Source organism: Gigantopelta aegis, chromosome 6 (assembly GCF_016097555.1).
Source record: "Gigantopelta aegis isolate Gae_Host chromosome 6, Gae_host_genome, whole genome shotgun sequence".
In the NCBI taxonomy this organism is placed as follows: Eukaryota; Metazoa; Mollusca; class Gastropoda; order Neomphalida; family Peltospiridae; genus Gigantopelta; species Gigantopelta aegis.
In genome coordinates, this window is record NC_054704.1 from 69,624,583 (window position 1) to 69,642,864 (window position 18,282).

The 18,282-nt window shown below is 35.7% G+C and overlaps 2 protein-coding genes across 7 annotated transcripts in view; one reads left to right on the forward strand and one right to left on the reverse strand.

Moving 5' to 3' along the window:
- The window catches only part of LOC121376002 (protein diaphanous homolog 2-like), an 84,051-nt gene extending 67,676 nt beyond the window's left edge, over window positions 1-16,375 (reverse strand). For all 6 annotated transcript variants that reach the window (XR_005958383.1, XM_041503752.1, XM_041503754.1 and 3 more), the window contains exons 1-2: window positions 16,054-16,375; window positions 3,031-3,207 (exon numbers count right to left, since the gene is read on the reverse strand). Coding sequence is in view for 5 of the 6 variants with exons in the window: in XM_041503752.1 (XP_041359686.1) it covers window positions 3,031-3,207; window positions 16,054-16,092 (216 nt within the window). In the remaining variant the exon portion in view is untranslated. The remainder of the gene's footprint in view (window positions 1-3,030; window positions 3,208-16,053) is intronic.
- Window positions 16,376-18,013: 1,638 nt separating this feature from the next.
- LOC121375296 (tudor domain-containing protein 3-like) overlaps window positions 18,014-18,282 on the forward strand; it is a 29,548-nt gene continuing 29,279 nt past the window's right edge. Inside the window, exon 1 of the mRNA XM_041502675.1 lies at window positions 18,014-18,058. Within this exon, the coding sequence (XP_041358609.1) occupies window positions 18,027-18,058 (32 nt within the window). The 5' untranslated portion in view covers window positions 18,014-18,026. The remainder of the gene's footprint in view (window positions 18,059-18,282) is intronic.

Below are 18,282 nucleotides of genomic sequence, written 5' to 3' on the forward strand. Positions count from 1 at the left end.
GTGAGAGAGATGAGGGTGTAGTGGCCTTACACCTATCCACTGAGCCCTTAAGAAATGGCTCTGGGTTGGAGCTGGTACCAGGATGTGAACCCTGTACCTACCAGCCTGAAGTCCGATGGCTTAACCACTGCGTCACCGAGGCTGGTAGAGAGCTCTAGGCAAGTTGTTTACACTAGCATGAATACCAAGTGTTAGGTACACAAATAATAAAGCTATGTACATGCCTCTAACCTACAGTGCTACTTTGTGAATAATCACTGGCTGTAGATATTATATAAATATAAACACCACGAACACGTCAACTCGGTAATATGAAAGATTAGCCAGGTCAGTGTATGCAGAGCCAGCAATAGCAAGAATCGGCACAGTTGTGCTCCGTCTACCGGCCTTGGTTAAACCATTGGACTACAGGCTGGTAGGTACAGGGTTCACAGCCTGGTACCGGCTCCAACCCAGAGCGAGTTCTTAAGGGCTCAATGGGTAGGTGTAAGGCCACTACACTCTCTTCTCTTTCACTAACCAACTAACAACTAACCCACTGTCCCGGACAGACAGCCCAGATAGCTGAGGTGTGTGCCCAGGACAGTATGCTTGAACCGTAACTGGATATAAGCACGAAAATAAGTTGAAATGAAATGTGCTTAATCTGTCTTATATTTTGGACTATATAATGTAATACACGTATATACTAGATTTTCATCCAAATTCATATTTAAATTGGAGTAGGGGTTGAAATTTTAAAAACAATTATTACATGTACATTGGCAATACTGCGCACCAAGCAAAAAAAAGCTAGTTATTTTGGTCAATAAATAAAAAGGGGGGGGGGGGGGGGGGGGGGGTCTTTATACTCAGGGCAGGCAAAAACAAAAATCTAGGATTTTATTATGGTCTTATTCATCAAGTACTAAATTTTATTCTAAATTATAATTTTACCTACCTGTGATTAGGGTCTCCACGTGTCTGGCACGGGCCGAGTCTATCAAGATGTGAGCCCATATACAGGACTCGAGTACACGTTCAAGTAATAGGATGGGATAGAATAACATATTAACATGCCTATATCCAACTGAGGTTCAAGTACCATGCAAGCAAGAGCATTCTTACTTAATTCTATTTTTTCACCATTTTGCCATTTGTTTACAGCCAGTTACATCACAGGGTTATGAGAATGCATGCAATGCAATACAATGACATGATATGGCATCCAATTCAGCGCTGCAATTAAGATGCATAATGCTATTTTATTTTATTTTATTTTAGTCTCATTATCATCTAAAGTGTCAGGTACTCTGGTCCGGGTCGAGTTTGACCCTTGAGTACTCGAGTCCAATATTTTTTACTCGGTGAAACCCTACCTGTGATATTTGCATTTTTGCACAGCTCTGTGTTTTAATTTAACTTTTGAATTTGTATGTTAATTTTTATCATCGATTCATTTATACAGGTATATTTATCTTTGTTGGACACCCAATAGCAGATGTATTTTTCATGCTGAGGTGTCATTCATTTACTTCATTTGCACACATGGATAGATATCTGTTTTGGGGCGTGATGTAGCCCAGTGGTAAAGCGTTCGTTTGATATGCGTTTCAGTCTAGGATTGATCCCCATCGGTGGACCCATTGGGCTATTTCTCGTTCCAGCCAGTGCTCCACAACTGGTATAACAAAGGCTGTGGTATGTAATATACTGTCTGTGGGATGGTGTATATAAAAGATCCCTTGTTGCTAATCGAAACCAGTAGCCCATGAAGTGGCAACAGCGGATTTCTCTCTCAATATGTGTGGTCCCTAACCATATGCCTGACACCATATAACCGTAAATAAAATGTTTTGAGTATGCTGTTAAATAAAACATTTCCTTTCTTATTGCAATAAATAGGCTTCCAGTAATTATATTAAAGTTTTAAATGCATGTAAATTGTAACAAGCATTTTGAGAGTACTGCTAAAGCAATACATGTCCCCTACCGGGTCCAACAATTTTTCGTATCTCCTAAATTCAAGGGCTATAACTCTGAAAAGTGGGTAAATCACCATGAAACTTCATCTTGATGTGTAAAGCTATATATACAAATGATAAAACTATATGCAAAATTCCATCTTGATATCTCCAGGCATTGCAAAAATCTGGAAAACAAATATTCACATCTCCTACATTCAAGGCCCATAACTCCATTAAAAATAGGTAAATCACCATGAAAGTCAAACATGATCTGTAACAGTATGTGATAAACCTATACATAACATTTCAGCTCAATATCTAAAGGTCTTCTGGAAACAAAAGTCTGGAAAACTAATTTTCACATCTCCTAAGTTCAAGGGCCATAACTCCGTCAAAAATGGGTAAATCATCATGAAAGTCAAACTCAATCTGTAACAATACACGATGAAGGTATGTACAAAATTTCAGTATCTCAATATCTCAAAGCCTTCTGAAAATAACATCCGGAAAACATATGTGGGACAGACAGACAGACTGATGGACAGAAGGACGGCTATGAAACCTATAGTCAACTCCGGTGGACTGGTAGCGGACTAATAATTGCCCTTACAATTCAGAAAACTGTGTCAACAAACAAAAACAAAAATTTAATATTGATGGAATTGCAGCTTGCTGCAAATTAATTTCACTTTGCATCAGGATATTTTTAATACCAAAATCTTCACAATTATTAAGCTAAATAGATTGACCACATTAAAGATCATGAGCAGAACAAATGCTGATGATAAACACCTTTACTTCAGATTTTTTGTAACATCAACACTAGCAGGGATTAAGATATCGTTTGCCAAATGTGATCTAACGTTGAATTTGATGAATATTTGTCCTTTTTAATTTGCTAAAAACATCTTTCGAAAACTGTCTCTCGTTTGTATGTACAGCAATTTTTTTTAAATGTTAGTTAAAATTACCTACAGATTTTCTTATCAAATTCACCAAATTGCTATTTTAGTTGTTAGCGTCCATCTTAAACCCTTCTCAAGTAAATGCTGTAGCCAGTCGCAAAAACTGAAATACATCTTACCAGCATCTTTTCAAACTTTTCCGCAATTTCCGCTTCCGACAACGAGTTAACATACTCCTGTCCCTCAGTGGTGGCGCCATTGCTGCCCGGGTCCTCAATGTAAGGTTTCGGAGGGACTGGCCCTTTTTTACTGCGGTCTTTACCACCAATACGAAACGTGCCTCCGACTTTGTCCAGCTGTAAAGATATAAGCAGATCTTGAAATTCTAAATCATTAACAAGTAAAATACCTGCTAGCATTTGTAGACCAGAATTGAAACAGGGCGTCTAGAATTGTTTTCTTAATCCACTAGCCATGGGATCAGTGATTTAAAACATTTACTAGTCACGATTAAAAATTCACTAGCCCTACTTTACTTTAAGTTAATACAATTTTACTAAATAATAGTAATAATCAGATATGTCACCTAAAGAGGGAGATATAGCTTAAAGACACTAACATTAGGGTTTGGGGTGGGGTCAGGATATTCATATTTACAAAATACTTAACTGCAACATTTGACAAAAAACAATTCACTAGCCATCGGGCATGGCAATAGTAATTATTTACTAGCCCAACTTTGAATATCACTAGCAATGGGAGTGGGGCTACCATAATCTAGAAGCCCTGATTGAAAACAAACATGTCTAATGATAAAATAAAATTATGACTTGATTATCACACTTAGCAGCCAATCAGTTAATAATATTGGGAATTTAGTTGGAATTTCATCATTGATCATCGAGAGGTACATGTAGATAACAAAAGTATAAAGTGCCCCAAAATCATGAAAATTTTAAACTATTTTCTTTTGTGTTTACTTCCATTTTTAGTATAATTACTTGTTTTTTCAATGCTTTCCAACTGACCAATTTCAGCATTACTAAAAATGGTTACACAAAGTACATGTATGTTTTCAGGCAAGATAATTTATCTTTTATTATTTTTTTTGTAACCTTTCAAAACCAATGTATACAGGGCTCGAAACGGCCTGTGGCCAGGTGGCCAAATGCGACCAATATCCCATTTGGCAGACTTAAATATTAAAAATATAAAGGTGTTATTCGCCCAAATAATATTATGTAAGCGATCTTCTTTAGAACTATAACATATGAGCCACTATTAATATTTGTATTCCACATTAAAAGTTTGCTCGTGGTTCTCTTACCATGATTTGCCAACATCCATTATTATTTTTTTGGCCACCATATTTTTTGGTGAATTTCGAGGCCTGTGTATTAAACATATGTAATGAAATGATTTTTCTGAAAATGCACATCAGTTGCATATCTGGTTATAATGCATACTTGACAAAAAAAAAAACCACAACTAACAACAGTAAACCAGGTTCTTGGGGAGGGGGGGGGGGGGGGGGGTGGGTACCAATACCAAAGACAGTATTAGTACAGCACTCATCTCATGTCTTTGGGTCGAAGCATCAAATCTCCTCAGGGGACCTACGCTCTGATTTGGTCTCTTCCATCCCAACCAGTTCCTTATGACTGGTCTATCAAAGGTCAATGTAGCGGTATGTGATATCATGTCTACAGGTGGGAAAGTGCATGTATAAAAGATTTCTTGCTGCTAATGGAAAAATGTAGCTGGTTTCCTCCGACTATGTGACACAATTGATGACCTTAAAGTTAAAGTTTGTTTTTAATTACATCACTAGAAACATTGGTTTAGCAATCATCAGCTGATGGAGGTCAAACTTTAACTTTTAGTTTTTGCCAGTCAATGACAATCAAGGATAGTCTGTTATTTCTTTTATGTTCACCAGAATATGATTTTTAAAAATAATAATAATAATAATCCGCAAACTGGGTGAATAAGCTAATAATAACACTAAAAATTCATACTTTATTTTAAATTATTTTTGGGGGTTTCTGAACAATAATGCTCAATATGATAAAGTCACATTATTTGATACATGTATGGCACTCCCTCGAGAAATGAACAAACATGTGATGCAAGGTTTTTGTCAGAGGGCAAAACGGGTATGACGCTATACTCTAAAAAAAAAATGCAGATTTTATTTTAAGTTAACCTTTTGACAAAATTAATGACTCATCATTACTGTATGATTTTGTTAACCCTAACCCTAACCCATTTTCTTTCTGGGGACAGCGGATGCATGCAGCACACACAATGTAAATATGCAATTGACAATTCCATAGCACCATTGTAAAAAAAAAAATCTGGCAGAAACACTGTGACGCTATATTAAATTTCATTTGAAATGTAACGGAAATTTAATTATTTAGTATTGTTATAGCTATTTAAGGCAATGTCTACTGGCCTGATTTCTTCGGCCAACTATACAATGTTCGCAAAACATAAAACTAAGCCCTGAGTAAAACAAAACACTGCTTAAAAAGATTAATATAGACCTTATTTTACCCTGGGACACACGAGGTAGCTGGTCTGTGGAGTAAAATGATAAACACAGTAATCACTATATAGTTATAATGTACATGTCGTGTACTCTAGAATTACTTGTACATGTATGTACACTGTAGTCCAGGACAAATATTCAGAAAATGTCAATTGATGTATTCAATATAAGTTTCATTCAGGGCTTCTAGATTATGGTAGCCCCAGTCCCATGGCTAGTGATATTTATTGGTGGGCTAGTAAATAATTACTATCACCATGCCTGATGGCTAGTGAAAAAAACAAGAGTCAAATGTTGCAGTTAAGTCTATTTTGTAAATTTATATGAATATCCTGCCCTACCGCACCCTACGCCCCATGTTAGTGTTTTTAAGTTGTATCTCCCACTTAGGTGACATATCTGATTATTACTATTGTTTAGTAAAATTGTATTAACATTAAAGTAAAGTAGGGCTCATTTCTAGTGGATTTTATGCAAATTCTAGAAGTCCTGGTTTGACTGCACATGAATATGTACATATATATAAAGCACATTATTCAAAGCATGTATTTATGTGAAAATGGTGGGAAATCTGTAACAAAAGCACTACACACCAGTTTGTTTTTAATAGAATGTCCCCTGGCCGTCGGCATGATGTCGAAAACAGTAAATCCTATATAAAACTCCGTTGAAAATAATCCACACTATTAATTAACAACACATATAGTCCCATAATCATTTCCTCGTCACTATCGAAACGTATATTCCAAAACATATGCCCAATAAAAATTCTACTGTTAAACAACAGCAAATTTTTTTTAATAAAATCCCATACTGTCGGTCATATTCACTGTCAAGAATAAAGGTATTTCGAATATGTAGGAGAATTAAAAAAAAGGTGAGTTGTTCAAACAGCTGTTATTAACATTGAGCCGATCAACACAGGTTGATGTGAGCCAGGACAGCTCTACGACTACCTCCTGCTATGTGATCAGTGATGTGAACAAGGACACTGTAACATGACTTTGCTAGCCAAAGCTAGATTAAACTAATGCTTGAGTTATTTATACTCCTTATATTGTTTTAATCTAAGTTTCCTTCTGGGAGTTCTCACACATTAGCTGGACGATGTACAGGTCGTTTGTCATAACAAAACGCTCTGTCACCGACTACAAAGTTGTGTTTGAAGTGTACACTACACAACAAAACTGACTGATTTAAAGTGTATTCTAGTATTTGTATTCTAGTATTCTAGTGTTTCTAATTGTTGTTGTTGACAGACAGTATGTAAACAGGCAGTTTTGAATTATCTATATATATGCAAACCACATGCATGCAGAGCGAGGGGTGGGTTTTTTTTACATGTTGCTAATAATAAATGCCGTCAACATTCGAAATAAAAAGCCACACCCAAAACATAGAAAGTTGGTGCTAGGTTGCAACCTCATTTCATTATATAATTTTGTAAAGAAAAAGATAAACACAACTAAAACCTGGACCAGCAAAGTGTTTTCTGTTAATAATTAAGTTTGGCTTGATAAAAAAAAGTAAAGGAAAACTGCTTTGGAACAAATTTTATGTCCAAATTTGTAAAAAAAAAAAAAAAATAATTATCAAGATAAAAATAAAACCGTCACACTTGCCCACAGTGTAGAATGTTGTCTGTTCAAGGAATATGAAATAATTTTTCGATTTGTTTTATGCTACATACAATATATATGCATGTGATGGCCAGTTTGGCAAATGATGGCTGGATATATACATGGCAAATAATTAATAATCTATTATCAGGGTTTCTGCCAGAGGCTAAAACAGGTATGGTACCATACCCAAATTTTTTGGCAGATTTTATTTTTTTAAGTTAACCTTTTGACAAAATTAATTACTCTTATCATTACTCTATGATTTTCTTGACCCTAACCGTAAACGTAACCCATTTTCTTTCTGGGGGAAGTCTCCCATACCCCCTATTGACTGGTTGCATTCAATTCCATAGCGCCATTCCCAAAATTTTCTTTCTGGCAGAAACACTGATTATGTCATTTTACCCTCCATACTCTCTAGCAGAAATCCTGCCTACTTTGTAGAGAAGGGTCAAGCATGGTCAAGCATTCTTGTTGGACAATCTTGGCAAATCATTTTAACACTGCAGTTATTTATATGATTCAAAATATAATATGTCATATGTATGTGCTCCAAATCAGCGTCATTTTTTTCTGATATATGGACCGTTGTCACATTTCAATTATTTTTTTATAAATATCAATAAAACTTGGTCAGGGTTTTAGATCTCACTAATTTTGGCACAACAGGGGCTTTTGTATTTTGTGAGTGCAGGAAGGTCGTTTTAGTTCAGTACTGTCATTAACAGCTGCTGTAGAGTTGTCAGTATTTAGAAATGCATTTCAAGTTATTTTACTCTAATTAAACTTAACATTTCAGTGGTTTTGAGGTGAAATATTTTGAGGTCAGCCTGTTTGTACTTAATTTGGGTGTGATTATTTTGGACATATGTATTTTGGGCACAATGTTTATCCCCTTGACTTTGATGCAATCTAAAGCCCTGATGGGATATGGTGGTTTATGTAGATGGTTAATGGTTAAATATACATACATATATACATGTGGAAATTAATTAAGCAGCACCTGAAATGAATTGCAGCCAAAAAGCTGTCTAGAAGTATTTGTACATGCTGATGGGGTTTAAATTAGATATTGAGAGTTTTTATATATTTTGTTTGTGTCTACAGGGTATTTATTGAGATGACACAAATAAATTACTTTTGAGAAGCACAACGTTGTGATTCCAGCTCCATGGTTAATTATCATATAGTTTAATGTAGATTTACGGGTTTTTTTTACTTCCCCTAGAATACATTAAATATTGATGTAATGACAGTCTTACTTGCCATCAATCTGTTTTAAGATTCTCTGTCTACAGAGAACATTAATTTTAGTGTCTGGTGGTATCCATAAACAGGGCTCAAAACTCGCCAAAAAATATCGTGGCCCAAAAAATAATAATGGATGTTGGCAAATTATGGTACCGTATACGCAAATATTTTCGCGGCTAAAATAATTGGCAATCAGGCTTTCATTTTACATTTTCACGAGGAATTACTTTCACGACTGTGTCCCCCAATAATAAAATCAAAATTACCCATATTTCATTTGCCAAATTCTTTTCAATGACGAGTTCACACACACACTTGGACATGTTACCATGCTGTCAGTGAGACGCTAATGTTGTATGTATGTCTGATAAGACATGTTATCGATGGAAACAGGCACATGCGATACAGAAAATTGAAAAACGCAAATATCAAAAGAAATAACTTTTAATTATTGGTGGTACCCACAAACTTCCATTCAAGGTTACAAAAAAACTGAGATTACGTAACAACAGACTTACACCCACTTGTGTGTCACTTCGATCAAATCCATGTGACCATGCAGCTTTACAGAACCACATAACCGTGTGGATAATTTGGCGGTAAAGACAAAGTGCATACGAAACTCGGTATAAATTTAACAGACCTGTACCTCTGACTGCTTGTGTTTTATACCCATGAAAATTATACCAAATCGGAAATAAGTTTGTGCGTAATTAAATTTGCGGTGCTGTCAATGTGTTTGCGATTTTCACTGTATATTATATTCGCGGACATTTTTGCGTATACGGTAAGTGAACCACGAACTATGAGCAAGATTTTAATGTGGAATAAATATATGTAATACAAATATTAATAGTGGCTCATATGTTATAGCTCTAAAGAAGATCACCAACTAACGCCATTATTTTTTAATATTTAAGTCAGCCAAACAGGACTTTGGTCGCATTTGGCAACCTGGCCACAGGCCATTTTGAGCCCTGCATAAAATGGTCACAATTACTTGTAAAGTATAAATGACATAGTCAAAAGTTAGTGATGCTTAATTAATTTCCAGGTGTATATTTTCAGATAATACTTTGTTGGGCTATTTAATTAGGTCAGTGGTCTGTGACTGTATGCCTTTAATAACAAACTTTTGGGGGTTTTCCCCCACTATCAACATACTTAAAACCTTTGATATGACAAAGAAGTCTGAAAAGCTTTGATATGACAAACAAGTTTGAAAAGCTTTGACATGACAAACAAGTCTGAACTTTTATTTTAATACCTTGTAAAACAACGGAGAAGGCATTGATAGTATTTACAAAATTATGTCACCTTGATTAGCCAATATTTAAATGTTAGTGAAGAACGGTGAGGCACTGGAAGAAAAATAATGTGGATTTAACCAGCCTCAGTGGTGTCGTCATTAAGCTATCAGACATAAGGCTGGTAGGTACAGGGTTCACAGCCCGGTACCGGCTCCCACCCATAGCAAGTTTTAATAACCCAATGGGTAGGTGTACGGCCACTACATCCTCTTTTCTCTCACTAACCACTAACAATTAACAACTACCGGTAACCCACTGTCCTGGACAGAGCCCAGATAGCTGAGGTGTGTGTCTAAGGACAGTGTGCTTAAACCTTAATTGGATATAAGCACAAAAATAAGTTGAAATGAAATAAAAATTTGGATTCATGAAGTATTCTAAATTGTTAAATAACAACATATATATATACATGTAGCTACTGCTTCAGAAAATTATTGATAATATTACGGTTGGAGATCACTTGATTACATCATTAAAAATACCTTATCAGGCTTTCTGCCAGAAAATAATTTGAGGGTGTGTAATAAAAATAGACCACAAGTGCCCCTATTAGGTGGTTATAAGCTTGAAATATTTTTTAATTGGACACTGTATTTCATATACTTCGCCAAGCAGCAATTCTCTTACTTTCACATATCTAAAAATTATTAAAATATATCCATTTAGTGTTTCTACCAGAAAGAAATTTTTGGGTATGGCGCTATAAAATTGAGTATTTACAATGTGTGTGCTGAATGAATAGTGGGTATGGGGGTCCATAAAGAAAATGGGTTAGGTTTAAGGTTAGGATTAAGAAAATCATACAGTGATGATAAAGAGTCATTAATTTGGTCAAAAGATCAACTTAAAAAATAAAAATTTGGGTAGGGCACCATACCCATTTTACCCTCTGGCAGAAACCCTGTCATTAATTTCTAAGATTTTAGGGTACTTAATTTTACCCTCTGTACCCTCTTGCAGGAACCCTGCCTATAGAGATGTTCTCAAACACAACACAAAGTGTGAATTTAGAAACAAAATTAAACACAAAAGTGCCTATACACACTGTCAAATGTACGTAGCATACTGCATGTATATAATACAAATATTAATAAAAAGTATATATTACAAAAAGCACAATCTTCAATAGTGCGAATGATACTTGATAATTTTTTGGCTGGTATACAAGTATAATATAACTTGATACAAACAGCCGATCAGTTATGTGATGAACCTTATTCCAAAATTAAAAATTACAAACTTCAGTATTTTCAGTATTTTATGTGTTAAAATATTTGTTTCACTACATTTGTCTTCATTTAGTTATGTGTACATGTGGCAGTCGACCTCTTATAATTACTGTTACATGAAGGATACAGTTGGGAACCAAATGTCAAACACAATCATTTATAAATATATTTTCCAAATAATTATTATTAAATGAAAAATATATATATAAAAAATAGTAAAATTCCAGGACTTTCTAGGGGTGTTGTTTAAATTTTTCCAGGAGTTTTAAGCACTTTCCAGGATGAAAATAAAATTTAAGCACTTGGGTTTTCCAGGATGCGTGCGAACCCTGATGTATTATATATACATCATACTTTTAAAAATGTTTCTTTTTAACATGCTCATGACCCCCACCCCACCCCCCAAAAAAACAAAAACAAAACATTCGCTATGCAAATTTAATTTGTAAATTTACAAATCAAACAACTGGTTACCTACAGTAGGTGAAAACCATTTGAACCAAGTTCTGATTACCTAAGATTTTTAAATAAATGTAAATTGTGCCCTATATACAGCATACATGTACATGTTATAATGTGCAACTTTTACTCTCATTTATTTTTGGACTGTCCTTCTAAAATGCTCCAAATTATATAAATATTCGACCGAGCAGTCAATTAATTCTTTTTATTTTTGGCTTGTAACGTTTCTTCTTTTTTAAATTCTATTAACTTTTTTTAATTGCTATTTTCAAAATTCTGCCCATTTTCAACAATACCCCCCCCCCCCCCCCCCCCCCCCAAGTCAGGCCACCGATTTTATCTAATTTCTTTTTGACCACCCGATCTATTTAGCGACCAAATTTAATGAGTAGAATTTTATTTATTTAATTATATTAATTAGAGATGCGCATCAAAATTTTAAAGGCCCACTATTTAATTTTGGGTTGTAAATTTCAAATTTGTCCCGCTTAATTTTTTTTCTGTCCCGGGACAAGCCCCTGGCTATCCAGAGACAGGCCCCGGGACGGACATGCTCGAAACTCTAGTGGTATATGAGCATGTAAAAATTATTCGCACTCGCACTTGCAACTTTTACACACACAAGTTAACAAGACATTTCAGTATCTAAAGAGACCAGGTATATCTCTGTAAAACAATCTTTAATTTATTCTGCTTTTGATCTACTTTTCTAAATTCAAGCATCTATAAAGTTAGAAAAAGATTTTTAATGTTCATGCTAGTTTGCTAGTTCTATTCATTTAATTTATATATATTTCTTTTAAACAGTATCAAGTTGAACACACATATACAACAATGTCCCAAGTTCCACTGATTTGGGAGTTACACTTGCAGTTTGTAAAAGCTAAAGCTTGGCATCAAAACCAGACTTCAATGTTTAACTGTAAGCTATCACTCTTCAGCCCTCAAAATTCAAGGCGGCAATCGACAATGCCACCACAAAAGCTATTGCAAAATTGATTTGCGGCGACATTTCATTCATTGCTGTTGCAAATCTGAGTGATAAAAAGTCTGAACTCTTTGTCCGATTAGGAGACTCAAGTATATATATTGTTTTACCTCCTCTTAGCATGTGAATTTATTTGGTACTAATATGGTAATATCTTAAATGGCTCCCCATAATCTACATGTATGTCAGGGGAACAATTAATCACTTCCCTTCATATGTTTCACATTAAAACAAAATGCAAAATTGGGAAAATAATACCTACAGCAGAGTGATTATTTGTACATGCTGGGGTCAGGTGGCGATTTTCAATGGCTATTGCTCCACCTATTTTTGACACTTACAATTATGTACTCATTACAGAGAGCCACCCACTTTTGACACTTACAGGTACATGTATCACAGCATATAGTAGACTGACCACCTACTTTTCACACTTACACTTTATATGTATCACAGCATATAGTAGACTGACCACCTACTTTTCATGCTTACACTTATATATCACAGCAATTAGTAAAAAAAAGCCACCTACTTTTGACACTTACAATTAAATACTATCACAGCATTTAGCAGATATTGAGCCACCTATTTTTGACACAATTATAAATTTATATGTATCACATCTACTTTTCACAATTACAATTATACATATCACTGCATTTAGAGGATAGCGCCATCTAATAATGTTTCAATGATCGATTAACCTACAGTGAACATTTTGTTTCCAAATCTTGACAGGGCTTCTAGATTATGGTAGACCCACTCCCATGGCTAGTGATATTCAATGTTCGGCTACTAAATAACTACTATTGCCTTGCCACACCGCTAGTAAAAAAAAGGAGGTCAAATGTTGCAGTTAAAAGTCTATTTTGTTTATATGAATATCCTGCCCTCACCCCAACCCCCAATGTTAGTGTTTTTAAGCTTTATCTCGTTCTTTAGGTGACATATCTGATTATTACTATTATTTAGTAAAGTTGTATTAACTTAAAGTAAAGTAGGGCTTGTGAATTTTTAATCATGGCTAGTAAATGTTTAAAATCATTGATCCCATAGCTGTAGTGAATTTTTAATCGTGGCTAGTAAAGTTTTAAAATCATTGATACCATGGCTAGTGGATTTTATAAAAAGTCTTGAAGCCCTGCAACATTATTAGTGATATTTTTAGTTGGTTGATCAGCAACTACTGTTTAATGTTTTAAAAATTGTGTAGCGATCTCTGAAACTTTTGACGCAAATTGCAACATGATACTGAACGAAATGTTCCCTTGATTATAATGGAAAATTGATGGGTTTGGCTCTACCAATTTGATAGGCCTTATCAATTATCAAAAAATACATAATCAGTTAGGCAAGGTTCAAGACTGGAGATGTTGTCAACCAGTACATGTACATTAGGCCAAATAAAAAAAAAGAGTTGGTGATCATCCCTGCCCGTACCTGAAAAATGTGCCCTCCCCTGAATTTATTTTATTTATTTTGTTAAAAACTGTTAAAAATAGCAGCAATTCAACTTCCATAAGCACTGTAACGGGTTAAAAAATCACCAGGTCCATTTGGCGGCCAATGAAGGAACTACAACAGTAAGGAAATGATTGGACAGGAAGGCATTTGTAAAGATTTTTTTAGCAATTTTGTTAATATAATAAATTTCAAAAAGAGAATACAGTGTTAAAGGAAGGGACAATCAAGGCATTTGACCTGGTATGCATAGTCAACAATATATAATGCACATTATTGCTTAATATCAACAAGTATAATCGTATAGTTAATTAATAAAACAGTTAAATGTGACTGCTATTATATATAACGGGCGCAGCCATTTTGTATCATCCCAGTGAATACGCCCTCTGGCGAGCTGGTTGTTATGTAATACCTAACGTGTCACATCAGGAATTAGTCTTTGAACTGAAGAGACCGGCCTTGGTGGCATCGTGGTTAAGCCATCGGTCTACAGGCTGGTAGGTACTGGGTTCGGATCCCAGTTGAGGCATGGGATTTTTAATCCAGATACCGACTCCAAACTCTGAGTCAGTGCTCCGCAAGGCTCAATGGGTAGGTGTAAACCACTTGCACTGACCAGTGATCCATAACTGGTTCAACAAAGGCCATGGTTTGTGCTATCCTGCCTGTGGGAAGCGAAAATAAAAGATCCCTTGCTGCTAATCAGAAAGAGTAGCCCATGTAGTGGCGACAGCAGGTTTCCTCTCAAGATCTGTGTGGTCCTTAACCATATGTCTGATGCCATATAACCGTAAATAAAATGTGTTGAGTGCGTCGTTAAATAAAACATTTCTTTCTTTCGAACTGAAGAAACAAAACATACCTGATTTTTGCGGATGCATCGCAATATTCTGTAATAATAGTCATCCCAGTAAGCCAGCAACAATTATATATTATTTTTAATACAAAATAAACCACCATTGTCAAAGTGTTGAAATAACTATTATATTTTGTATATAAATTAACCCACGTACTGAAATAATAGTCGGAGTGTTTTCTTGCTTAATTGGTCTTTTCTTTCTGTGGCCAGTTCCTGTGGTTCTTGATTGGCAGGTGTATATTTAGACGGTCCCTAGACACTGTATATAGACACACTAAAAAGACGTGCCTCTTTTATTAAGATCACAGGGTATTGTGTGATAACCTCAAATCGTAATGGACTTTACCAACTTTATTACTGTAAGTAATTCTGTAAAACCCTTGATTAAGTAGACTTTCCCATCTAAAATCACAAAACTGACCAATTATGTAGTCCCAGAGAAAAGAAAATTATCACTTGGGTATCGTGAGTGGTCGTTTTTTGCTCGTACGTATCTTACCAACAGGCCTAATAATATGCATTTTTTCTTTGGATTTTTTAAAAGAAAAAAATACTATAATTCCTTCGTTATATTTGATTGAAATCTATCAAGTCATTTATGTTGTTTTACAAGTCAGGTTGATGAAAGCGAAGCGCCTTGTCGTAAATTAGAGCATTTGTTTACCACTGTGCTAATAGGAAGTTGGACCTGAGCTGACGTCACTTCGCCCCAAGCTATACCACCGGACGTCACAAAAACAAAACAAAATGGCTGCCCCCAGTTCGCAGGAATAATCATGTTTTTTTTATTAATTCTAAAATTACGCGTTTTTCATTTGTTAAAGTGTCAGTATGTGTTGGTGGTCCGGGTATGCATCTTTCCAACAAATAAGGCTCTTGTTGGAGTTTAGTCGGTATAATATCCGCCCGGTCCCCTCCATTATTTTTAGTTAGGGTTAGGGGTTGGGGTTGGGGTTGGGGTTGGGGTTGGGGTTGGGGTTGGGGTTGGGGTTAGGGTTAAGGTTACGGTTAGGGTTAGGGAAGGGGGGGACCGGGCGGATATTTTTCCGTTTAGTCTACCTTTAACATGCAGTCCAATATTAAAATGTCCCTGGTAGACCCCTGGGGACCATGTTTGCTATGGAGTTGCCAGCTCTGTACCTGGTCTCCAGGGTTTTATAAAGTTTTTTTTAATAAAAACCTCCCTCCCCCCCCCCCCCCCCCCCCCACACCCTGATGTGATCAAAAGGACGGTCACCAACTCTCTTCTTCTTTTTTTGGCCTCATTACTACATACTGTATGGAACTGATCAGTAGTTCATTTTAAATCATATGCATCTTGCATTAGCTTTAAACTGTACAATAACAGTCAGTGCTCCCAGTAGTCGAGCAAAACCAGGTTACTTCCGGATAGGGGCCTACTGGTTTCTAACAAATAAGGATCAAGGAGTGAAGGACAGACACTGGAATAACTGTATACTTACGAAACTGTTCCTTTGACCCTTGGCGTCCTTTTTATCCATTATGATACCGTGTCCGTTTACTGGCCAGCAATGACAATCAGTGTTTACATCTGTACCGAGTATATTAATTTACAGGAATTCCATTTTTGTATTTGTCAGTCAACACAGGTGGTCAAAAAAACGCATACAACCGTGCCTTCAGTGTGCATTCAGGCATGAATAAAACCATCCGAACAATGGAGAGTGATATGCCCTTGGCAGCCACAGGCATACAGTCTAATATGTATAGTGGATACGGTTTGAACAATATTTTACGAAACGCACTACCCCATTTAATTATCCCTTTCCGCCATTTTTAGAACTTAAGGAATATGTCAAAGGTCATAATGTCAAAGCTAAACTAAAATAGGTATATATATTTCGACCAATCATCAGTTACTTTACAAATGGGCGTTGGACAAAGAATACAGACCGGAAAACCTCAGTGAGACGAGTCATACAAAAATCCGATATGGGCCGAAATCTTCCGAATGACTGGAATGTAACGCGGAACTCTTTCGGAATATCTCCGAAGGTTTCGGATTTTACATCGTGGTTCTGTCGAGATAAGACCAGTTCAAGATGCTGACAATCGACATTTCTGCTTCGGAAATCCGCGTTAGACATACATAAATGAATCATCCACAAATGATAGTGTAGGCCTAGCGAGAAATGCACAACATATGAACAATACGTATATATACAAGAACATTAATTATACATGTTCTAGAGATGAAGGTGTTGGGGGGGGGGGGGCATTTTCACTCTGGATGAACCATAAATGAAAAGTGAAAATAATTATTTAAAATTTCTTTTAAATTGAAACTAACAAAATCCATAGTCACGCCATTAATTTTTTTCCTGAATTTAACATATTTTATTAATATAACACAATATGACACAATTTAATCAGTTTTGATTCCGAGTACAACCCTTGATTTTTTTTTTTAATGGGGGGGGGAGGGGGATTACACTGTCTATGAGTCCTGCTATGGGGAGACAGGTAAATATATAAGGTGGTGGGGGGAAAAGAGGTGTGATTGAGGGGCATTGTCCTTAGCTCCCCCCCCCCCCCAAAAAAAAAATTAATTAATAATCCGTGGTAAAACCGGTGGCCAATTAATCATTCGTTGGAACCCTATATAGTCGTTTGGCAGTAGCCTAATGCTAATATGAATAAATATTGCTATCCAAATTCGAGCATTTTCGTTTAATTCGGCCAAAAATTATCCTGCCCTCTACAAAATTGGAAACCCTATGCTTCTGTGAGATGGTACGTATAATTTTTAATTAAAGGGACATTCCTGAGTTTGCCGCATTGTAAGATGTTTCCAACTAATAAAATATTTCTACGATTAAACTTACATATTAAATATATGTTCTTGTTTAGAATATTAGTATCTGTATATTCAATGTGTTTCTGGTCGTCTTAATAATTGTAAGAAGTCCAAACTGGATTTTGTCTTCAAATATTTTCGTACGTACAAAAAGAAATATTGTAGGAAATAAAATGAAATTTAACCTAGTAAAAATATTAGAACGATCAGAAACACGTTTAATATACAGGCGCTAATATTGTATGCAGAAAAATATAGTTGATATGTAATTACAATCGTTAAAAAGTCTCTGTTAGTCGATAACATCTTAAAAAATACAAAAAACTCAGGAATGTCTCTTTAAGATCCCTTGTACTAATGGGGAAAATGAAAAAATTACCAAATGTTTGACATCCAATAGCTGATGATTAATAAACCAGTGTGCTCTAGCTGTATTGTTAAAGAAAACACACTTAAACGTTTTTAGGTTTTAGATAGAATATCGCACAGAGTTTAAAGAGGATCAAGCACCTTTAAGAGATAGATCGCTCTCTTTTGCGGTGCTGACCTCTGGTGCCAGATTGCTGCGAGTCCTTTTATTTCAACCAATCATTGCAAAGGTTGCAACGATGCAGGAAGATGGCGGGTGATGAATTGGCAAGGAGAGGCTGGTTAGTTTCCAAAAAGAACGCCGTAAACTATATTGTATTTGTTGTTGGTCGCATAGTTATTATTATTAGAATCAAAGAAGTACGACCTAGAGCGTGACTTCAGACTGGAAGATTTGTAAAACATGGACAAACGCTTTGAAGTGGCAATGTCTAAAGTCTGCTTAAGTTTCAGTTGATCGTGACATGCCACATGAGTTCTCAGTTTGACATTTTTCTTTAAATGT